The 26,189-nt window shown below is 38.1% G+C and overlaps 1 protein-coding gene across 1 annotated transcript in view; it reads right to left on the reverse strand.

Annotated features, from left to right (window-relative positions):
• CWF19L2 (CWF19 like cell cycle control factor 2) overlaps positions 1–26,189 on the reverse strand; it is a 152,697-nt gene that overhangs the window by 85,262 nt on the left and 41,246 nt on the right. Inside the window, exons 7-8 of the mRNA XM_065945197.1 lie at positions 18,897–19,003; positions 8,351–9,003 (exon numbers count right to left, since the gene is read on the reverse strand). Coding sequence (XP_065801269.1) covers positions 8,351–9,003; positions 18,897–19,003 — 760 coding nt within the window. The remainder of the gene's footprint in view (positions 1–8,350; positions 9,004–18,896; positions 19,004–26,189) is intronic.

The raw sequence follows: 26,189 nt of genomic DNA on the forward strand, positions 1-26,189 counted from the left end.
AATTCTAAAGATGACTTATAGAAAACATGTGCACACAGAATAATTTTAATGCAATTTTATTTCAAAGGTTCGTTAATATTTTTTTGGTAAAAATAAAATAAGTTTATAGAAGTAAAAGGACTTCCCCAATGGCTCGGTGGTAAAGAATCTGCCTCCAATGCAAGAGACATAGGAGATGTTGGTTCTACTCCTGGGTCGGGAAGATCCTCTGGAAGAGGAAATGGAACCCACTCCAGTATTATTGCCTGAAAAAATCCCATGGACAGAGGAGCCTGGCAGGCTGAAGTCCAAGGGCAAGTCAAAACAATGAAGGACATTTCAATTTAATGAGTTATGTGTAAACCAAATTGTCACAACAGTCTTTGTGAATTTCTGGGAATCACATGTTAAAAAATATTGACATAAATAGTCATTAAGAAAGAATTTCTGGCTCATACTATGGCAGGAGGACAAAGAGTTGCACACCCTCACAACCAGGGCACCTCCAAGGCACTGGCAGGGCTAGTCAGACGTCTGAGGGGCAGGGGCAACCCCTGCCTAACCAAGCCAGGCGTCAGGCCTGAGCTCCTCTGGCGGGAGCACCGAGTTCAAGCCAATGGACTGAGAGAACTTCATGTCCCAGGGAATGTTAGTAAGTGTGAGGTCTCTAGAGAGCCTCATCTTGGCACCAAATTCCAGCTCTACCCCACTGCCTGCAAACTCCCGTGCTAGATGTCTCAGGACAGACAATCAGTGAGACAGGTACACAGTGCCACCCATCAAGGGAAAAAAAAAAATCACACGACAAAAAAGTTACTGACAAAGGGACAGATAAAAAACAACAAGACCAGATAAATGAAGATGAAACAGGCAACCTACTGGGAAAATAATTCAGCATAATAATAGTAAAGATGATGCAAAAGCTCTTGGAAACAGAATGGATACATGGACTGAGAAAAAACAAGAAATGTTTAACAAAGACCTAGAAACTAAAGAACAACAACAACAAAAAAATAGATGGAAAGCACAAAAACTGAAATGAAAAAATATACCAGAAGGAATCAATAACTGTGACAGAAATGACTGTGACAGAAAGTGAATAAATGAGCTGGAAAATAGAATGGTGCTGTAAATCACTGTCAAGGGGCAGAATAAAGAAGAAAAGAATTAAATGAAATAAGGACACTTTCAGACCTCTAAAACAACATTAAATGCATCAACATTTGAAATACAGGAGTCCCAGAAAAAGAAGAGAAGGAGAAAGTGTCTGAGAAAATATCTGAACAGATCATAGTCAGAAACTTCCTTAACATGAAAAAGCAAACAGACATCCAAGTGCAAGAAGGGTAGAGGCCCATAAAGGAAAAACCCAAGGAGAAATACACCAAAACACATATCAAACTAACAAAAATTAAATTCAAAGAAAACATACTAAAACAGCAAGGAAAACAAAACAAAACAAAAAATTTCAAAAGTAATCCCCATTAAGTTATAAGCAGATTTTTTCAGCAGAAACTCTGTAGGCCAAAAGGGAATGACAGGATACATTCAAGGTAATAAAGAGCAAAAACCTACATCCAAGTTTACTCTATATGAAAGAATCTCCTTCAGATTGGATAGAGAAATCAAAAGCTTTACAGATAAGCAGAAGCTAAGAGAATAACAGCATTACAAAATCAGCTTTATAACAAATGCTAAAGGAACTTCTCTAGGTGTGAAACACAGGAGAAGAAGACCTACAAAATAAACCCAAAACAATAAAGAAAATTCTAATACTAAAATACATATCAAAAATTACCTGAAATGTAAATGGATTAAATGCTCTAACCAAAAGACACAGACTGGCTGGCTGGATAGAAAAACCAGAACTGTATATATCCTATCTTCAGGAGACCCACTTCAGACCCAGAGACACATACAGATTAAAACTGAAGGCATGGAAATCAAAAGAAGTAGCAAAACAGGTATCAGACAGACTAGACTTTAGAAGAACTGGAGACTTCTCCAGTGGTTTAGTAGTTAGGAAATCACCAGCCAATGCAAAGAACATGGGTTTGATCCCTGATTCAGAAAGATTCCACATGCCCTGAAGGCAAGCCCGGGACCCACAACTACTATACTCCCTCCCCCAAAAGCAATTCCTACAGTTGTCTCCCTTCACCCACATCCACAGCCACACTTTCCTCTTCTTTAACATTTGAACTCAGGATAATCCTACCTGTATCATACATACATATACACTAACTTTGAATTCCTGCTGAATTTTCTCATCTATCATCATTCTTTATTTTTAGCTCCTTTCAAATTTGATACTGTCTTTCCCACTAATATATAAACATATTCAAGTATCCTAGGAAATATGGGAGTGACGGAGGCATTTAACACATGTCTCCCACATATACTTTCTATCTCTATTATATCATAATCCAGTCATAATTTAGTCCATGAAATCTGGCTTATAAATCCTCTTCTACAATAATATTCTTGATTAAGTTGCCAAAGATCTCTTATTACCTACCCAAAGGCACATCTTTGTCATTTTTATCAGATTCTTCTGTTTTTGAGAAACTTTCATTTTCTCTTCACTTTTCAGTATACAAAGAATCAATCAAGAGACAGCACCCAAGAAGGTATGTGGACTCCAACCAAATAGAAGTTTCGAGAAGATAACTGAAATCTCAGAGACCTTTAAAAGAGGCAGCGTTCATAGTTGCAAAGTTTGCACTCCAAATACTGCTTTTTTTGTTGTTTTGACGGAGTTGTGGAGCGGGTATAGTTTCTAACAGAATTGTTTATTAGTATTGAAATGTAGATCAGAATAAATATGATGATACACAAGAATTCTGAGTATCTCTGGCATTTTCAATATTAACAGATAATTCAACACACAATAGAATAGTAATAGGTATCAAATAAAGACATTACAATGAAAGTTGTTGGGCATCAATGACTGAAGAATACATTATCGTTAATATCACAGTACACTGCTTTGCAACAAACAGCAGGGACACACTCTTCCATTTATAATGGAAGACTCTAAGCATTTATAATGGCAAGCATGTGCTCTGAAAAAAAATCACCATGGCATCTGCAACTATCCTGTGAAAAGAAAAAAGTATCAGCATTTCTCATTTTCCAGGGTTAATGCTGTATTTCAAAAGCCCTCTTCAAAATTATTTTCTGAAATCCTATTTTCCCATTTAAATGTACTCTTTTTACAACACACATCCATACACAGACACACACCCACAACAAACTCTGGCTCAAACTTTTGGGGAAAATGCAATTTAAAAAGCTCCAATCCAAAGATATTTCAAAAACCTTGAGTATACTGCAACTATTCTTTGCCTGCTGACAGTGTTCATAAATCCCGTCCCTTTAGTTCTTTTCTTACCACTTATTCTCAAATTTTCTCCCCTAAAGATCTCATAACTATACTCAAACACTTCAGAACTTAGTATCCTTCTCTTGTCCTCCTAGGCTATCAAAGAAAACTCTGCCAAGGTTTTTAACCGTTGTAACCTCATGTAATATTTTCTATTATATAAAATGAGTTAGATTCAGATATTAACATAGATAAAATCAAAATTAAGGACATCACATTAGTTTTGCTCATACTATGTACTACTCTAGGTTTCAAACTTTTGAAAATATATTAGCTAATATATTTTCCAATAAAACAGAATTATATACAAGCACATTTTATTTCTAAGAATAAACATCTTAAAATTATTAATCACATGGGCCACTGTTAGAGGATGTTTTCCAGCTACTTCAGGGCCTAAAATTGACAAAGGAAAAGAACTATAAATATGATCACCATAAGAATGAATGAAGGGACTTCCCTGGTGGTCCAGGGGCTAAGACCCTGCACTCCCAACTTAGGGGGCTGGGGTTCAATCCCTGGTGAAGGAACTATAACCCACATGCCACACTAAAACCTGGCACAGTCAAATAAATAAATTAAATAAATATATTTTTTTTTAAAAAAAGAAAGAATAGATGAAAAGAGAAAAGAAAGAGGAAATCTAAAAAGGAGAAAAAATTAAGTATATCACATGACAACTATAAAAATGCTCATAAAACACTCTCAAAAAGTAGGCAAAATATATGACTAGTTAATAAAACAAAATTAAAATTAAATAACATTTATAAAAATAGGCCAAACTTCACTCATGCTTACAAGCAAATCAAAGAAAGTTTCTATTCCCTAAATGTACCTATGGCAAAGATTAAAAACCTCAATAATACTACAGGCAAGGAAGAGAAAAGTCATTCTCATATAAGACTGTAAACTGGTTAGTACAATGAAATATAGAAATACAATTCCACTCATTGGAATTTATTTTACAGCTATATTTAACATGTATGCAAAAATACATGTACAAAACTATTCACTGCAGTATTACTTAGAGCAACACACTAGAAACAACCTAAAGCCCAACAAAACTAAACTGATGAGAAATACTAGCTTATCTCTAAGGTTTACAACAGAATACTAAAGAGACTTTAAAATGAAAAAAAAGCACATACATATGAGCTGGTGAGGAAAGACCTTTAAGATACACTGATTGGAAAGAATCTTCAGCTGAGGGCCAAAGAATTGATGCTTTTGAACTGCGGTGTTGGAGAAGACTCTTGAGAGTCCCTTGGACTGCAAGGAGATCCAACCAGTCCATCCTAAAGGAGATCAGTCCTGGGTGTTCATTGGAGGGACTGATGCTGAAGCTGAAACTCCAATAATTTGGCCACCTGATGCAAAGAGCTGACTCATATAAAAAGACCCTGATGCTGGGAAAAGATTGGGGGCAGGAGGAGAAGGGGACGACAGAGGATGAGATGGCTGGATGGCATCATAGACTCACTGGACATGGGTTTGGGTGGACTCCGGGAGTTGGTGATGGACAGGGAGGCCTGGGGTGCTGTGGTTCATGGGGTCGCAAAGAATCGGACACAACTGAGTGACTGAACCAAACTGACTGGAAAGAAACAATATTCAGATCAGTACAGGCACCTGCTGGTGAATCCCTGGGCCCTCTGAAGACCCAAAATCTGCAGGTGCTCAAGTCCCTTATGCAAAACAGCAGTCAGTCCTTTGGTATCCATGGGATTCATATTCAATCAACCATGAATTGAAAATACTTAGGAATTTTCAGAAAGTTTAAAAAACCAAAACTTAATCTGCAGAGAGTTAGCAACTATTTACACAGCATTTACACTATACAACTATTTACACAGTATTTACATTGTACTGGTTATTAACAGCAATCTATAGATGATTTAAAGTATATGGGAGAACATATGTAGGTTGTATATAAAAATACTATGCCTCTTTATATAAAGTACTTGATTTGGGTATCTATTAGTGCCCTGGAACCAACCTCCTGGTGGATAACAAGAGATAACTGCAATTATATGTAATCTCCTGTATGAAGGTCACAGACCCGGAAAATGGACAAGTGTTACATACAGTTGCCAGATAAAACACAAGATACCCAGTTAAATTTTAATTTCAGGTTAAAAAACTTTTTTAGTTTAAGCATGTCCAAATATTTTTATTTGCTAAATCTGGCAACCCTAGTTATATAACATTGTGCAAGCCACAACTTCAGTTGCCTCAGTTTCTGCATCTGGAAAATTCCTGAGTCAGTCTATGATTTCTTCTAGTTCTAAAATCAGTTCTATTATTTTTTTTTTTTTAGGTCTAAAATTCACAGGTTTTAAAACTCCCTAGAATTCTGGCATTTTATAAAAAATTCAACATAAACCCAAGATAATGTGCAGACAAATTAACAACTTCTAATAATCCTTCTCTGAATCCTTCCAATCACTGAAAACAGGCATTCTTCATGGTCCTGTTCTTGGTTTCTTACTTTACACCACTCTACATGCTCAGGAATTCTTTTTTTTGTTTCACAAATATATGGATAATTTCCCTCTCCAGTCAACTGTAAAATTAATAGAAAGCTTCAAAATATCTGTAACATCAAAGTTAACACAGCTAACAAAGAATACTGTCTTCAGACCAAAACATAAGCTTTTAGTGAGTGCCTGTATTACAGAGTATCTATCAGAAGCTTACCATACAACACACCAACATGAAACAATTACAGAACCAAAAGGAATACTAACAATATAAGACTGCTTACAAGATCTTCTTAGCAGCAGTCACAGAAGTAAATACGTACAGATTACCCAACTGTTAAGCCAATCCTAATGATATCAGGAAATAGGAGCTTCATCCCACTTCTACATGTTTCTAGCAATTGGTACTGGAGATAGTCTACCTTCTAGAGTACCTGGAATGAAACTTGGACAATTATACATGTAGACAGCCTAAGACATTCTCTAAACCCTGCCGTGTTTATCCAGTCAAAACAACTGAATTTCTTCTTTCATTTCTTAGGAACAAAGCCCTGATCTGAACCAGAACCCATCTGACTGGGCCTCCCAGCATTCAGTCTAGATTTTGCCAGCCTCCCTCTCTCCCTTCTACTAAAAGCTACACACCAGGCTGTATAATCCACAGCTTCAGATGAAGTCACTAACAAAAGTGATTTACCAGACTCAGGACCCCAAACAACAAAGTTTACACCTACTACTGCCACCAGAGAATTCTATTACTTCCTAAAATCTCTTCCTTTAGTGTCCCATTCATTTGGTGGTACTTTAAGACATATTTTAATGATCATTCATTCAAGTACAGGTTAGCTATTATCCTTTGGCTACACATTTTCTACTTATGGCTATTTCAAACAGTGTCAACCCTATGGCTAAATCAAGTTTCCTAGGTTTGACTCACTCAACCTGGGTTTCCTGACTGAATAACTCAGCCCTATATACAACTGCTAAAGGGACAAGAATAACAAAAGCAGTTAGTGCTACTGATTTTTCTAATCATTATATGTACAATCACTATCTTAACTATATTTTGCTTTCAAAACTCTAGCTTTAAAACCTGTCAACTATCAAAATGGATTTCCTTCTTTGCAAAACAACCACCAAAATTCATGTTTCCCTCTGCAAGATCTTTCACATATCTTTTTCACTTCATATTTGGGCTATGGAAGCATATTTTCTTTCAGTCTCCCAGACCTCCAGTAGGTATGCAATATGGATAGTTATGATTGTGTACTTAAATATGGACGAATTTCCTTTGAAAGCAATACGGTAGTACTAACAAAATCCGACCAACCTAGACAGCATATTAAAAAGCAGAGACATTACTTTGCCAACAAAGGTCCACCTAGTCAAGGCTATGGTTTTTCTAGTAGCCATGTATGGATGTGAGAGTTGGACTACAAAGAAAGCTGAACACTGAAGAACTGATGCTTTTGAACTGTGGTGTTGGAGAAGACTTTTGAGAGTCCCTTGGACTGCAAGGAGATCCAACCAGTCCATCCTAAAGGAGATCAGTCCTGGGTGTTCACTGGAAGGACTAATGTTGAAGCTGAAACTCCAGTACTTTGGCCACCTGATGTGAAAAGCTGACTCATTCGAAAAGACCCTGATGCTGGGAAAGATTCAAAGCAGGAGGAGAAGGGGACAACAGAGGATGAGATGGTTGGATGGCGTCATAGACTCAATGGACATGGGTTTGGGTGGATTCCAGGAGTTGGTGATGGACAGGGAGGCCTGGTGTGCTGCAGTTCATGGGGTTGCAAAGAGTCGGACACGAATGAGGTACTGAACTGAACTGAACTGAACTGGACGGCAAGGAGACCAAATTAGTCAATCCTCAAGGAAATCAGTCCTGAATATTCACTGGAAGTACTGATGCTGAAGCTGAAACTCCAATACTTTGGCCACCTGATGGCAAGAACTGACTCATTTGAAAAGACCCTGATGCTGGGAAAGATTGAAGGGGGCAGGAGAAGGGGACAACAGAGGATGAGATGGTTGGATGGATGACTGACTCAATGGACATGAGTTTGAGTAAGCTCTGCGAGATGGTGAGTGACAGGGAAGCCTGGCGTCCTATAGTCCATGGGGTCGCAAAGAGTTGGACACTACTGAGCAACTGAACTGAACTGAACAAAATCTACCAAAATATTTCATGTAGCATATCCATTTGTAAGAACTATTAAAGAAATTTAGCTTTATAGATCTCAAAAAAGCAACAAATTTTGGGAAATATTCACTACTGAATTCATCTTTCAGCTTTTTGTTAAATAAACTGAAATGAAATACAATATATAAAATGAAACTACTGAACTGTCAAAGGTGCATATCTCATCACTTACATCAAATTTAAGAAACAAAATCATAACATATCTCAACAGTAAATGATGCTCTAAAAGTACAGCTCAGTGTCCTGAATCGTCTGACCTTAGTATTCATTTATCGGTTTAGAAAACAAATGACAGAGTACCTGGCAAGCGAAGACTTGGTATCCTGTAGATGTTCTTTTGTCACAGAGTCATCTCTCAAGCCTTCCTCCTGTGATTTTTCTCTCACGTCTTCTGAAATGTATCCATGGTCAACACTGTGACTGGTTTCTAGTGGTTTTTGATTTGAATGTTTCCTGTCTCCCCTCCCAAATCGACTCCATGATAAATTTTCTTCACTGTTTTCTGTGGGTTTTCGAAAACCACAATACACAGAATCTTGAGGGACTACTGCTGAAGATGAACTAGATGGTTCAAAATTTCGGTCCTTGCTATGAAATGACACTTCTTCATCATCAGAGGGTCTTAAGAATTTAGCTCTTAAATTTACATGAGAAGAAAATTCTTGATTTTTCCTTGGACTGGGTTCTCTTTTACATGTTTCTGAAAACACAGATCTACCATCTTTTTCATCACCACTAAACTTATCTTTAGTGATATTGTTGGCAATATCTGTTGTATTATATCTACCTCTTGAACTTTTATTATAGTTTACCAAGTCTGACTTTCCACTTTCTTGACCACTATGTGCTTTATCTGAGTATGTTGGTTTCTTCCACCGTTCTCGTCTACAGTCTTCTTTTGTAAATGCAGCTTTTTCAGCTTCTTTTAATTTCAACTGAAATATTTCCATTGACTAGAAATGAGGAAAAAATCAACAAGATATTTAAAATTAAAAATGGCTCAATGACTTGTACTCCGCATGCCACTGTGTCATGATACATTGTCACATAGTACAACGAAAGAAAAACCCAAAAAGGGGAATGAAAGACCCAAACAATCATCCTAAATGATGTAGGCTGAAGTATGCACACCCTCCAAAGTCATATGTCAAACCTCTAACCCACAGAACCTAAGAATGTGACATTTGTAGAAAGGATCTTTAAAGAGGTGATTAAGTTAAAATGTGGTCACTGGGTTACGCCTTAATCCAGTATGACTGATATCCTTGTAATCAGAAGAAATATGGACATACAAAGAGATCAACACACACAGAGAAAATATTACGTGAGGGCGGAGCTAGAAGGCAGACACTTATGAATTAAGAAGAGAGGCCTCAGAAGAAACCAAACCCTCTAATATCTTGATCTTCAACTTCCATTCTCCTGAAATGTAGGAAAATTAATTGCTGTTAAGTCACCCAGTCTGTGGAACTGTGTTGTGGCAGCCGGAGCAAAGAAATACATCACTATGAAATGAGTATTTTAAAAAATGTGAATAATCAATGAAAAATTACCAAATAATAAAAAAATTCTGGGAGCTCAAAAGAAGCCATTTAGACCAAATGGCCAGCACTAAAACAAAACAGAATTCAGAAAACAGTAAAGACATAATATTTTAAAAGATATTTCCTACTGTCAGTGAGATTCAAGATGTTACTGTGTGGCTAAAACAAAACAGACTCATATGAAAAGAAGAGCAGTTCAAGAACAAGAAAGACATAAAGAGAACTGTTCACAGACAGGCAGGTAGTGAGGAGAACAACAGAAAGTGCTGAATCCAGATCTGCGAACTCAACACCAGCCTAGGAATTTGCTAGGAAAAGATGGTAAACAAATATAAGTTACAGCGAAAAGACACACGGACAATTAATTCTACAGAACATGCATATACTTTCAGAAGGAAAAACCAAAGGCTGTAGAAGCATTAACAAAAAAATTTCCCCAGCTAATTTTCTAAATCCAAAGGTCTCATTGAACAGCCTTTGTGGAAGGAAGAAAGGGAAGCATACAGAAACTCATACATAAAAAAATCCTAATTTCTGAGTCTCAAAATTCATGCAGGAAATAAATTTTTCACAAAGATCAGATCAGAGAAAGGAGTGAATGTGAACAAGTAAACAAGTGGGAGTGAGGTAAACAACATTCTGCCAATGAAGATAAGGAAGTTAAGACTGTTAACAACTTTTCACTAAGTGCTAGAAGATAATGAAGTGATGATGAAATTTCGAAAAATAATTCTAATGTAATAATTCTAAATAGAGAATTCAATTCAGTCAAATTATCTTTCCTTGACATGTACAGAAGAAAGGCATTTTCCAAAATGCAACATAACAGAAAGTACATTACTTACTAATTCTAGGAGAGAAAATAAAAATAAAATAATAACAAATTTAATTCAGCAGTATGTTAAAGTAAATGCCATGATCAAATAAGAGTTAAAGAATACAAGAATGGTCCAAAGTTAGAAAATATGTTCAAACAACTCATCTCATTAACAAAAGAAAAAAATAATTTTATCTCAAAGGATATTAAAATAGTTATTTCATAAAAATTAGATACTAACCCCTAATTTAAAAGCAAATTAACAAAATTCAATAAACCGTGAATGCAAAGATACTTTATAAACATGACAATCTTCATCTTAAATGTACTTAAACACAGAAGAAAGGTATCTACATCAAAGTCTTGAAATTCTATTTCAAGAATATGAGAAAGTTTAAATATTGTAATACTGAGCAGGAAAAAGTAATCAACATTTCCATGTAACTATTTTCCCAGATAAGCCAGTTTAAAAGAGCTATAGCTATAATGAAAAGAGTTTTAAAAAAAGTGCAGACTAATACCAGGCAAGCCAGAAAATATAAAGGAAGAAAGATTCAACATATAATTGAAAAAAATAAAAAATATACTAAGGATAAGGATATATATATAACAACCAATGGAGAAATGCACTGAAAAGAATAAATGAAAATTTGAACTGATGAATAACCAGTATTTTAGGATGAGATAATTCAATATTGTTATTCAGTTGTTCAGTCATGTCTGATTCTTTGTGACCCCAGAACTGCAGCATGCCAGGCATCCCTGTACTTCACCATCTCCCAGACCTTGCTCAAACTCGTGTTCACTGAGTCAGTAATGCCATCCAAACATCTCATCCTCTGTTGTACCCTTCTCCTGCTGCCTTCACTCTTTCCCACCATCAAGGTTTTTTCCAATGAGTCAGCTCTTCACATCAGGTGGCCAAAGTATTACAGCTACAGCTTCAGCATCAGCCCTTCCAATGAATATTCAGGGTTGACTTCCTTTAGGATTGACTGGCTTCACTTCCTCGCAGTCCAAGGGTCTATCAAGAGTCTTCTCCAACACCACAGATCAAAGCATCAATTCTTCAGCGATCAGCCTTCTTCATGGTCCAATTCTCACATCCATACGTGACTACCGAAAAAACCATAGTTTTGACCATCCAGACCTTTGTAGGCAAAGCAATGTCTCCACTTTTTAACACACTGTCTAGGTTTGTCATTGCTTTTCTTTCAAGGAGCAAGCATCTTTTAATTTCATGGCTGAAGTCACCATCTGCAGTGATTTCGGAACCCAAGAAATAAAGTCTGTCCTCACCGTTTCCACTATTTTCCCATCTATTTGCCATGAAGTGATGGGACCCAATGCCATGATCTTAGTTTTTGGAACATTTGCATTTTAAGCCAGCATTTTCACTCTCCTCTTTCATCTTCATCAAGAGTCTCTTTAGTTCCTCTTTGCTTTCAGCCATAAGGGTGATGTGATATGTGATATGATATTTGAATATCTTGAGGTTATTGATATTTCTCCCAGCTTATGCTTTATCCAGACCCGGAATTTTTCATGATGTATTCTGCATATTAAGTTAAATAAGCAGGGTGACAATATATAGACATAATGTACTCCTTTCCCAATTTTGAATCAGTCCACTGTTCCATTTTCAGTTCTAACTGTTGCTTTTTGACCTGCATACAGATATCCAAGGAGACAGGTAAGGTGGTCTGGTATTCCCACGTCTTGAACAACTTTCCACAGTCTCTTGAGGAAAGGCTTTAGCGTAGTCAATGAAGTAGATGTTTTTATGGGATTCTCTCGCTTTCCTGTGATCCAATGGACATTAGAAATTTGATCTCTGGTTTCTCTGCCTTTTCTAAATCCAACTTGAATATATTGGAGTTCTTGGCTCATATACTGTTGAAGCCTAGCTTGGAGAATTTTGAGCATTACTTTGCTAGCATGTGAAATAAGTGCAATTGTGTAGTAGTTTTAACATTCTTTGGCATTGCCCTTCTTTGGGACTGGAATGAAAACTGACCATTTCCAGTCCTGTGGCCACTACTAAGGTCTCCGTATTTGCTGGCATATTGAGTGCAGCACTTTCAGCACATCATCTTTTAGGATTTGAAATAGCTCAGCTGAATTTCATCACCTCCACTTTCTTTGTTCGTAGCAATCCTTCCAAAGAACCACTTGACTTTGCACTCCAAGATGCCTGGCTTTAGGAGACTGATCACACCATCGTGGTTATCTGGACCATTAAGATTTATTTTGTATACTTCTGTGTATTCTTGCCACCTATTCTTAATATCTTCTGCTTCTGTTAGGTCCACACCATTTCTGTCCTTTATTGTGCCCATCTTTTCATGAAATGTTCCCTTTAGTTCAGTTCAGTTCAGTCGCTCAGTCGTGTCCGACTCTTTGCGACTCCATGAACCGCAGCATGCCAGGCATCCCTGTCCATCACCAACTCCCGGAGTTTACCCAAACCCGTGTCCATTGTGTCGGTGATGCTATCCAACCATCTCATCCTCTGTCGTCCCCTTCTCCTCTTGCCCTCAATCTTTCCCAGCATCAGGGTCTTTTCCAATGAGTCAACTCTTCGCATGAGATGGCCAAAGTATTGGAGCTTCAGCTTCAGCATCAGTCCTTCCAATGAACACCCAGGACTGATCTCCTTTAGGATGGACTGGTTGGATCTCTTTGCAGTCCAAGGGACTTTCAAGAGTCTTCTCCAACACAACAGTTCAAAAGCATCAATTCTTCAACGCTCAGCTTTCTTCACAGTCCAACTCTCACATCCATACATGACTACTGGAAAAACTTGGTATCTCTAATTTTCTTGAAGAGATCTCTAGTCTTTCCCATTCTATTGTTTTCCTCTATTTCTTTGCATTGTTCACTTAGGAAGATTCTCTTATCTCTCCTGGCTATTCTTTGGGACTCTGAATTCAGATTGGGTATATCTTTCCTTTTCTCCTTTGCCTTTCACTTCTCTTCTTTTCTCAGCTATTTGTAAGGCCTCCTCAGACAACCATTTTGCCTTTTTGCATTTCTTTTTCTTGGGGATGGTTTTGATCCATCCACAGTATTGCCACCTGTACTATGTTACAAATCTCTGTCCATAGTTCTTCAGGCACTCTATCAGACCTAATCTGTTGATAGGTCTAATCTATTTGTCACTTCCACTGTATACTCATAAGGGATTTGATTTAGGTCATACACCCATGGCCTGGTGGATCTCCCTACTTTCCTCAATTTAAGTCTGAATTTTGCAACAAGGAGTTCATGATCTGAAGCAGTCAGTTGTTGCTGACTCCGTCTTCTGCTCCAAGAATGTAATCACTCTGATTTTGGTACTGACCATCTGGTGATGTCCACCAGATGTCCACCATCTCTTGTGTTGTTGGAAGAGGGTGTTTGCTGTGACCAGTGCATTCTCTTGGCAAAATTCTGCTACCTTTGCCTTGTTTCATTTTGTACTCCAAGGCCAAACCTGCCTGTTACACCAGGTATCTCTTGACTTCCTTCATTTGCATTCTAGTCCCCTATGATGAAAAGGACATCTTTTTGGGGTATTAGTTCTAGAAGGTCTTGTAGGTCTTCATAGAACCATTCAGCTTCTTCAGTATTAGTGGTTAGGGGCATAGACTAGGATTACTGTGACATTCAATAGTTTGCCTTGGAAACGAACAGAGATCATTCTGTTGTTTTTGAGACTGCACCCAAGCACTGCACTTTGGACTCTTTTGTTGATTATGAGGGCCACTCCCTTTCTTCTAAGAGATCTGCCCTCATTAGTAGAGATAAAGGTCATCTGAATTAAATTCACCCATTCCAGTCCATTTCAGTTCACTGATTCCTAAAATGCTGATGTTCACTCTTGCCATCTCCTATTTGACCACTTCCAATTTACCTTGACTCGTGGACCTAAAATTCCAATGCAATATTGTTCCTTAAAGTATTAGACTTTACTTTCACCATGAGACACACTGACAGCTGGGCATGGTTTCTGCTTTGATTCAGCCTCTTTACTCCTTCTGGAGTTATTTCCCCACTTTTCCCCAGTAGCATATTGGGCATTTACTGACTTGGGAAGCTCATCTTTCAGTGTCATGTCTTTTTGCCTTTTCACACTGTCCAAAATCACTGCAGATGGTGACTGCAACCATGAAATTAAAAGACGCTTACACCTTGGAAGGAAAGTTATGACCAACCTAAACAGCATATTAAAAACCAGAGACATTACTTTGCCAACAAAGGTCCACCTAGTCAAGGCTATGGTTTTTCCAGTAGTCATGTATGGATGAAAGAATTGGACTATAAAGAAAGCTGAGTGCCTAAGAATTGATGCTTTTGAACTGTGGTGTTGGAGAAGACTCCTGAAAGTCCCTTGGACCGAGAGGAGATCCAACCAGTCCATCCTAAAGGAGATCAGTCCTGGGTGTTCATTGGAAGGACTGATGTTGAAGCTGAAACTCCAATCTTTTGGCCACCTGATGCGAAGAGCTGACTCATTTGAAAAGACCCTGATGCTGGGAAAGATTCAGGGCAGGAGGAAAAGGGGACGACAGAGGAAGAGATGGTTGGATGGCATCACCAACTCAATGGACATGGGTTTGGGTGGACTCCAGCAGTTGGTGATGGACAGGGAGGCCTGGCATGCTGCAGTCCATGGGGTCGCAAAGAGTTGGACACGAGTGAATGACTGAACTGCCTGCCTGATTGACTGATTGTTCATGAGGTTCTCAAGGCAAGAATGCTGAAGTGGTTTGCCATTCCCTTGTCCAGTGCACCATGTCTTGTCAGAACTCGCCACCATGACCCATCCATCTTGGGTGGCATTACATGGCGATTAATATCTTTATAATATCTGCTCTACAGATATTAATTGTTTTATCTATACATTTAATTAAATTTAAATAAAATTCCAAAATGAGTTGTAACTCTATAATGTACTCTGGAAACTGTTTCTCTTGAGCTTGAACTTAACAAAACTGATTCTAAATTTTAGAACAACAACAAAAAAAGCACATGTAAGAATATAAACTTACTTTTTAGTAACTAGTGAAAGATTATTTGCTATCCACACGAGTTACTGAAAACTACAATAATAGTATTATACTAATTCCAGGAAACAACAAAAAAAAATCAGTAAAAGAGATTTGAGAATAAAAAGACTAACTTCATAAAAGATGATGTAATATATAATAGATGTAATATATAATAAATGTGTCATTGAAATTAGTAGCAAAAGAATAATTGATTCAATATATTATGAAAACCTACCTAAAGATTTTAGAAAAGTTAAATGTTTACTTTAAACCATACACAAATATGTATTTCAAAAAGATTAAAAATATTCATAAAAGTAAAACTGAACAAATTCTTAAAGGAAATAGAAATGTACATTTTTATAATCTTGCGGGTGGAGAAAGAATGTTGATGAGTTATACCAAGAACATTATGTCATGAAAGAAAAAATCTGATAGGCTTTGTTAGGTAAAAATATTTTAAATATATTCATAACAAATATAAGTAAAAAAGAAACATGAAACTAACAGGAAGATTTATTAAAAGGTCTTAAGTCAATATCCCCAAATGAGTAAATACTACAAATAATCAAATCAAATGGCAAAAAATATATGAAAAAGTATCCACTTGATTAGTAAATAAATGGTAAAAATAAAGGCAAAGAAAAAATCTGCTTACCAATCATAGTAGCATAGACTAGAAAACATAATACTACTATCGAAAATCATAGGAAAAAATAATTGTATTGAGTATAATTTCTTCAATCCTTCTATAGAGAAATTTTGCAATATATATCTCACTGTAAGTATCCATATCCTTTAACTGGCAATTTCACTTTTAGTAATTCTTTTAAGACAATAACCAGTTAAGTACACAACATTCATTGGAAAAGATGGTCATCACAGTGCTGTTTAACAGGGAAAAAAATAAAAACATATAAATATCTCTCCACTAACATAAATAAATAATGGGTTGTTGTTCAGTCGCTAAGTCATGTCCAACTCTTTGCCACCCATGGACTGCAGAACACCAGACTTCCCTGTCCTTCACCATCTCCCAGAGTTTGCTCAAACTCATGTCCAATGAATAGGTGATGCAATCTATCCACCTCATCTTCTGTTGTCCCTTTCTCCTCCTGCCTTTCCCAGCGTCAGGGTCTTTTTCAAAGAGTCAGAACTTTGCATCAGGTAGTTAAGGTACTGAAGCTTCAGCTTCAGCTTCAGCACCAGTCCTTCCAAAGAGTATTCCAGGTTGACTTCACTTAGGATGAACTGTTTTGACTCTCTGCAGTCCAAAAAACTCTTAAGTGTATTCTTTAGCACCATAGTTCGGAAGTACCAATTCTTCAGCACTCAGCCTTTTTTATGGTCCAACTCTCACATCCATACTTGACTACCGGAAAAACTATAGGTCTGATTATATGGATCTTTATCAGCAAAGTGATGTCTCTGCCTTTTAAATACACTGTCTAGGTTTATCATAACTTTTGTTCCAAAGAACAAGCATCTTTTAATTCATGGCTGCAATCACCTTCCACAGAGATTTAGGAGCCCAAGAAAATAAAGTCTCTCACTATTTTCAATTTTTCCCCATCTATTTGCCATGAACTGATGCCATGATCTTTGTTTTTTGAATGCTGAGTTTAAGCCAGATTTTTCACTCTGCTCTTTCATCTTCAAGTTTCTCTTGCCTCTTTGCTTCCTCCCATCAGGGTGGTATCATCTGCATGTCTGAGGTTGTTGATACCTCTCCCAGCAATCTTGACTCCAGCTTGTGACTCATCCATTCAGGCATTTCACATGATGTACTCTGCATTTAAGTTAAATAACCAGGGTAACATTATATAGACTTGACGTACTCCTTTCCCAATTTGGAACCAGTCTGTTTTTCCAAGTCTGGTTCTAAAACTGTTGCTTCTTGACCTGCAGGAGGCAGGTAAGGTGGTCTGGTACTTCCATTTCTTTAAGAATTTTCCACAGTTTGTTTTGATCCACACAGTCAAAGGCTTTAGTGTAGTCAGTGAAGCAGAAGTAGATGTTTTTCTGAAACTCTTGCTTTTCCTATGATCCAATGAATGTTGGCAATTTAGTAATCTGGTTCTTCTGCCTTTTCTAAGTCCAGCTTATACATTGAGAAGTTCTTGGTTTATGTACTGTTGAACCCTAGCTTGAAAGATTTTGAGTATTACCTTGCTAGCATGTAAAATGAGCACAATTGTACAGTAGTTTGAACATTCCTTGATATTGCCCTTCTGTGGGACTGGAATGAAAACTGATCTTCTCCAATCCTTAACCACTGAGGAATAACCAAATTTGCTGGCATATTAAGTGCAGCACTTTAACAGCATCAACTTTTAGGATTTTAAATAGCTAGGCTGGCATTCCATCACCTCCACCATATAAATATATGTGTAAACATTAAGAGATCATTAAAATGTACATATTTACTGGCATCCAACCATGTCTGCTTGTGCAAGTGAAACAACCAGAATGTAGACTGTAAGCTTATGCTATGTCTGTTGTCAGACTCTTTGTGATCCCAGAACTGAAGCTCTCCAGGTTCCTCTATTCACAGAATTTTTCCAGGTGAGAATAATAGAGTGGGTTGCTATCTCCTGCTCCAAGGGATTTGCCCAACCCATGGATTGAATTTGCGTGTCTTAGGTCTTCTGCATTGACAGGCAGATTCTTTACCACTGAACCACCAGGGAAGTGCAGTACATGAGCCTACTTTTGTAAAACTGTTTATTTTAAAATTACATAGTAATGAGGAAAAAATTAAACATATATATATCAAAATATTAACATAGATTCTCTTAAAGAATAATAATTCTCTCACTTTTTGTTTACTCCTTTCTAAACCTCTTTCTACTGAAGTTGAAAAAAACAGGACATCAACAGCTGTTAAAACAGAAAGATTATTCACACATTGTGAATGGGGGAGCTGGTTCTAAAATATATTGCTGCATTATTTCATTGTTTTATAAATACACACACACATACACAGTAAACATGCCATGTTTTAAGTAAGTCAGATCATGTTGCATAACTTAAGCTTATGCAGTAGTGTATGTCAAGTATATCTCAATAAAACTGGAAGAAAAATGAATAAATATCACTTTCTAAAAGCAAAAAAAAATAGTACTTATATCAAAAGGTATTCTACGGAAGCTTTCCTATACTATTGAAATTTCTTCACAACAAGAAAATGCTGCTTTTACATTAAACACATACATTCTTAAATTGTCCTTACTTAAGTTTTATATTCATTAAATTTTATATTTAAGTATGCTGCACAGGTTTATCTAAAAATGAAAGGCAAAACACAGCTTCAGCAGTTAAAGACAGTTAGAACTGAAATTTAGTATCAAGTCAATTAAAAAGTGTATCCTACCACAAAACACTAACAAAGTTAAAGTTAATTTCCATATAACTTTGAAAATAATATTTATTTCCTAAATACCAAGACTTACCCCATATCTTTCAGCTACAATGTCCTCAATATTTCTATTTTGTTTCTCAGCTTGTTCTTTCATTCTTTGATAAGACTTCCTTAGCCAGCTTAAACCACCATCTTCTACTGAAATTCAATTGCAATATTAAATGTCAGTTATACTTTTCATGTGGTTATAACAGAATACTTACTGCTACTACAGCAACTATGAAATTGCATATTATTGCATATTATTCTCTGAGCATGTAAAAATCATAAGTGCATTTAAAATTCAACATATATTTGAGTGCCTATATATGTAAGGCACAGTTTTGCAATAATGAGAAAAGAAAAACAAAAAGAAACTACTGGGAAATTCCATGGTGCTCCACTGACTAATACTCTAGATTCCCAACACAGAGGGTCCAAATTCGATCCCTGGTCAGTGAACTAAATTCCACATGCTGTAACTAAGAGTTCACATGCCACAACTAAAGATAGTGCATGCCATAACTAAGAGTTTGCATGCTACAACTCCGAGTTTGCATGTCACAATGAAGATCAAAGACTTGTGCTGCAACACTCAGCACAGTCAAATAAATTTTAAAAATAAATATTTAAAAGAAATAAAAAATAGAACTACCCTAAAAAAAAATTGGAATCTAAGAGAATGAGGATAAGAGGAGATAAATATAAAAACATTACATTTTATCAAATGTAGTATTTATCACTATTATAAAGAGTTACATAAAAACGAAAAAAGGAGAGAATTATTTCTAAATGTAATGTCAGGGGACAATTTCACACACCAGGATGAAAATCAAGTTGGATTTCTACAAAGAGTACTCAGGGTATGCCTCAAAATAAATTAAAGACGAGAAAGGTACACACAAAGGAGAAAAAAACTACTTCAGATAGAACATAAAGAACATATAAGGAGATGAGAGCAGTCAAGGTGCTGGAACAGAAGGACCTGAGGTTCACTTCTTCCCACAAACACATCACTAAGTACATCTACAAATGAAACAATTTGAACACACCACATGCTGAACATTAGCAGAGGATCTTGGATATACTAAAAGACAAGAAAGATCCCCAAATGACCAGATAGGATGGAAAGAAAGGGAAGTAAAACAAAAGAGGAAAAGAGATAGAATCCATAATCTTGGGGTGGTGGGGAGGGTAGGGGTGGGGGAGTGGCTGAAGAAGAGGAGAGGTTACCACATCAGAAGAAGGCCCCTTGAATATTTAAGAAAACTGAAATCATATCAAGCATCATTTCTAAACACAACACTATGAGAATAGAAATCAATTACAAGAAAAAAAAATGTCAAAAACACAAACACATGGAGGCCAAACAACATGCTACTAAATAAGCAAGAGATCACTGAAGAAATCAGAGGAAACCAAAAAATATACAGGGGAAAAAAAATCAACAAAAACACAACAACCCAAAGCCTATGGGATACAGCAAAAGCTGTCCTAAGAGAAAGTTTACAGCAATTCAATCCTACCAAGAGAAACAAGAAAAATCTCAAACAATTTAATCTTATACCTAGAGCAACTAGATAAAGAAGAAAAAATCCAAAGTGAGTAGAAATAAAAACATTATAAAAATCAGAGCAGAAATAAATGAAACAGAAATGAAGAAAACAATAGCAAAAATCACTGAAACTAAAAGCTGGTTCTTTGGGAAGATAAACAAAATTGATAAACCTTTAGCCAGACCCATCAAGGAAAAAAGAGAGAGGACTCAAATCAATAAAATTAAAAAAGAAAACAGAGAAATTACAACTGACACCACAGAAATGCAAAGGATCAGAAGAGATTACTGTAAGCAACTATAGGTCAACAAAATGGACAATCTAGAAAAAATGAACAAGTTCTTAGAAAGACACAACCTTCCAAGACAGAACCATGAAGAAACAGAAAATATGAACAGATCAATTGAAAGAATCGAAACTGAAACTGTGGCAAACTCTATCCAACATTTAGAGAAGAGACAAAAGTGACTCTTCTGAAACTCTTTCAGAAAATTAGAGGAAGGAACACTCCCAAACTCACCTAAAAGGCCACCATCACTCTGATACCAAAACCAAAGATCTCACTCAAAAAAACAAAATTACATGGCAATATCACTGATGAACACAGAAGCAAAAATCCTCAGCAAACTGCTAGCAAACATAATCAACAATACATTACAAGGATAATACATCATGATCAAGTGGGATTTATCCCAGAGATGTTAAGGATTACTCAATATATAAATATCAGTCAATATGATACACCATATTAATAAGCTTAAGAATAAAAACCACATGGCTATCTCGATAGATGCAAAACAAATTTTTAACAAAATTCAACACACTTCTATGATTAAGGGAAAAAAACCTCTCCAGAAAGTGGGCTTAGAGGTAACCTACCTCAAAATAATAAAGGCCATATAAGACAAACCTACAGATAAGACCATACTCAGAGGTGAAAAGTGGAAAGCATTTTCAGTAAGATCAGGAACTTGTACAACAAGTATGTTCACTTTACAATGTTTATTCAACATAGTATTAAAAGTCCTGCCTACAGCTATCAAAGAAAAAGCAATAAAAGAAATTGAAAAGCTTCAATACTCTGGTCACCTGATGCAAAGGGCTGACTCATTAGAAAAGACCCTGATGCTGGGAAAAATTGAAGGCAGGAGGAGAAGGGTATGACAGAGGATGAGATGGTTGGATAGCATCACTGACTCAATGGTCATGAGTTTGAGCAAGCTCTGGGAGATGGTATAGGACAGAGAAGGCTGGCATGCTACAGTCCACGGGGTTGCAAAGAGTCAGATATGACTGAATGACTGAACTGAACTGAAACTAGAAAACAAGTAAAATTTACTGTTTGCAAATGACATGGTACTATGCACAGAAAATTCTAAAAGATGCCACCAGATAACTACTAGAACTAATTAATTTACTAAAATTTGGTAAAGATGTAGGATACAAAATTACTGCACAGAAATCTCTTGTATGCATACCTATACACTAACAAAGATTAGAAAGAGAAATTAAGAAAACAATCTCATTTACCACCCTAAAAAGTAATAGAATACCTAGGGATAAGCCAACCTAAAAAGGTAAAAGACCTATACTGAGCAAACTACAAGATACTGATGAAAGAAATAAAAGATGACTCAGATAGAGAGATACATGTTTCTGCTGTATGGACTGGAAGAATCAATATTGTGAAAATGACTATGTCACCAATCCACAGGTTCAGTGCAATCCTTATTAAACTACCAATGGCATTTTTCACAGATCTATAACAAAAAACCGTACAATTTGTATGAAAAGAAGAGAGATCACAAACAGCCAACACAACCTTGAGAAAGAAAAATGGAGCTGGAGGGATCAGGCTCTACTGCAGGCTGACTTCAGACCTGACTGACTTCAGACCACACTACAAAGCTACAGTCATCACAACAGTGTGGTACTGGCACAAAAACAGGCATGCAGATCAATGGGACAGGACAGAAAGCCCAGAGGTAAACCCACCCACATGTGGTCATCCAATCTATGACAAAGAAAACAGGAGTATACGACAATGGGAAGACAGTCTTTTCAACAACTGGCACTGGGAAAGCTGAACAGCTACCTGCAAGAGAAGGAACCTGGAACACACCCTGACGCCATATAGAGAAGGAAACTTAAACAGATTAAAGGCCTAAATGTAAGGCCGAATACTAGAAACCTTTTAGAGGGAACCACAGGGAGAACACACTCTGACAAAAATTGCAGCCATACCTTTTTCAATTCATCTCCTACAATAATGAAAATAAAAACAAAAATAAATTAATTGGCCTAATTAAACTTCAAAGATTTTGCACAGGAAAGGGAACCCAGAACAAAACAAAAAGAAAAATCTCAGGATGGGAAATGATATATGCAAATGAGGCAATCGACAATGGATTAATCTCCAAAATATACAAACTTCTCATGCAGCTCAATATAAAAAAAATTCCAATCAAAAAAGAGTGGAAAACTTAAGCAGATATTTCTCCATAGGAAACCTTCAGATTGTTAAAAAGCACATAAAATGATGCTCAACATTGATTATTATTAGAAAAATCAAAACTACAATGAGGTATCACCTCATCCTGGTCAGAATGGTCATCACCAAAAAATCCACAAACAAAAGAATAAAAAATAAAACAAAAAAGAAAACCTAATAAACGAAAAAGAAAAAAAAATAAAACAAAAGAAAAAATTTTTTTAAAAATCCAAAAATAATAAATGCTGGAAAGGATTCAGAGAACAGGGAACTTTCTTGCACTGTTGGTGGGAATGTAAATTGGTACAGCCACAGTGGAGAATCGTATGGAGGTCGCTTAAAAACAAAAAATGGAACCACCATACGACCCAGCAATCTCACTATGGGGCATATATCTTGAGAAAACCATAATTCGAAAAGAAACATATACCCTGATGTTCACTGTAGCACTATTTACAACAGCCAGGACATGGAAACAACCTGAATAACCACCAACAGACAAATGGATAAAGAAGATGTGGTGTGTGTACACAATGGAATATTACTCAGCCAGGAAACTGGTTCATTTGTAGAGATGAGGCTGTGTCTAAAGTCTATCACACAGACTGAAGTCAGAAAAACAAATATCATATATTAACACATGTATGTGGAATATAGAAAAATGGTGCAGATGAACCTACCTGCAGAGCAGGAACAGAAACACAGAAGGACAGAAAGGACACGTGGCCACACAGGGGAAGGGGAAGCTGGGATGAATTGGAGATTAGGTTCAATATAAATACACTACCATGCGTAAAACTGACAGATAGTGGGAACTTTCTGCATAGCACAGGGAGCTTAGCTCAGTGCTCTGTGATGACCTACCTGGATGGGATGGAGACAGGGAAGTTCAAGAGGGAGGTAATATATCTGTAAATATAGCTGATTCACTTTATTTTAGAAAGAAACTAACACAACATTGGAAAGCAATCATACTCCAGTTAAAAAACAGAAGGGGTTCCCTGGTGGCTCCGTGGTAAAGAATCCACCTGCGAATGAAGGAGACATGGGTTTGATCTCTAATCCAGAAAGATCTCACCTAACACGGAGCAATTAAGCCCATGCGTCACACTACTGAGCGTGTGTTCCACAGCCTGGACATGCAACCACTGAGTCCACATGCCACAACTACTGCAGCCCGCGCACCAGGCCAGTGGTCCACAAGAGAAGCCGCCACAGTGAAGCCGTGCACTGCAACTAGAGAGGAGCCCCCATCACAACCAGAAAAAGCCCACACACGGCAACAGAGACCCAGTGCAGCCGAAAATAAAAAACTCAGATTATTAACACAAAGGAAGGAGTAACGAGGTCTGTTTGATTCGTTTTTTGGCCTGAAATTCCCTATCTCTGGTAGTAGGAATTTCCTTCTACCTCAAGATACAAGGACTGCATCTTTTATGAGATTTATTCCCTGCTTTCAGGAAGATAGAGAGGAGGGGTCAAAGTGTCCTTCTTGTATCAGCTCTTGACTCAAGTAACTAATTCAAAATAACCGATAATGAATGAACTCCTGAGGTGGGGCTCAGAATGGTGTCACAATAGGAAACAATTAAACATCCTTCAGAGAAACATTGAAAATACATTTGAAAATACACCTACAAGTGTTACTATTCACAGAGAAAGCTACTGAGCACTGACGGAAGACCTCAGACCTCTGAAAAGACAAGGAAAACCTCCACTTAACTGGGCAGGACAAAAGGAAAAAGAAAAAGAAGGAATCAGGCCTGCACCCCATGGAGAGAACTGAGAAGGAGGAAAGGTTCCCGCACCTTGGAAAGGCTCCTCGCCAGTGAAGAAATTAGACTGGACAGAGGGGGAGGGTTTGGAGCCTAAAACCAAGACAGCAGCAACTGGCTTGTGGAAGGCACCACCAGCCTACACTCCTCAACGTGAGATGCTCCTCTGTCAGTAAGGATGGGGGTCAAGTGCTAAGTAAAGCTCAGTCCCACGGAGAGGACAAAGGTTAGGTGCAGAAACAGCCTGAGGAGTTCAGGCCATGGCAACTGACGGTATACTAGGAAGAAGTCTGGGCTCAAAAAAGAGGCAAGACACCCTCAATGGAAGAGGCAGGAAGAGAGAAGCGGGATCATCATAAAAGCTTCCTCCCCTGTGAGCACTCCCAAGCAACAGGACTTCACCTGCAAGAGCTCCTTGGGTGGGTGTGAATCACCACCGCTGTCATCCTGGGCTCCAGAGGAGGGCATGGCTACCTCTTTCAGGCCCACAGGCAGACACCAGGCCCTGCCCATGCTGACCTGGAAGGGCACAGACAGCTTCCAAAACTAGAAATCCCACTGGCTGACACAGAGGGGCTAGACTGAGCTACTGGCAATACACCAGTGGGCCCCAGGACCCGCCTCCGCTGACCTGGAGGGGCACAGACACTCCAGGCACTGGGAGCTCCCCCAGAGGGCCCGGGACTTGCCCAGGCTGTCCCGGGAGGGCACAGACAGCTCCCAAACCAGAGGTCCTGCCAGCAGTCACAGAACCCGCCCCTGCGGACGCAGAAAAGCAGAGAGATCCAGCCACTAGCAGTTCCACCAGGGGCCCTGGGACTCACCCTGCTGACCTGAAAAGCGTGGCCAGCTTCCAAAACGAAAATTTCCACAGGCAGGTCACAGGATCTACCCCTGCTGGGCTGGAGGGGCACAAACAGCTTTACCTACCAGGAATTCTACTGGGGGTGGGGGGCACAGGATCGACCCCAGCTGACCCGGAGGGGCACGATCCAGCCACTGGAATTCCACCAGCAGGCCCCATGACCTGCCCAGGCTGTCCTGTGAAGGTGCGTGCAGCTTCCATACCTGGGAAACGTCAGTGGTTACTGACACCCGCCCAGCTGTCCCAGGAGTATAGACAGATCTCTCTACTACGTAATCCGTCACTGGGTCCAGGACCTCCCGCTCTGTCCCAGCATGGCATGGAAAGCTTTCAGAACTGGGAAACCCGTCAGTGGAGGTCAGAACCCACTCTGCTGTCCTGGGAGAACAAGGAAAGTTCCTGTTACTAGAAGTCCACCAATGGGTGCTGGAACCGGCCCTGCTATCCCAGGAGGGTGCTGGTAACTAGCCCCCACTAGGAAATCCATTATCAGGACCAAGAGTTGCCCTGTTGTCCTGGGAGCACACAGAAAACCCTCATTACTAGGACATTTTTGAGTGGGTCCAGGGATCCACCTCACTCTTCCAGAAGGGCACAGATAGCATCCCCCCACCGCTGCCCCCCACCTCCACCCCACACACACACTAGGAAATTCACC

This window comes from Muntiacus reevesi, chromosome 9 (genome assembly GCF_963930625.1).
Source record: "Muntiacus reevesi chromosome 9, mMunRee1.1, whole genome shotgun sequence".
Taxonomy (NCBI): domain Eukaryota; kingdom Metazoa; phylum Chordata; class Mammalia; order Artiodactyla; family Cervidae; genus Muntiacus; species Muntiacus reevesi.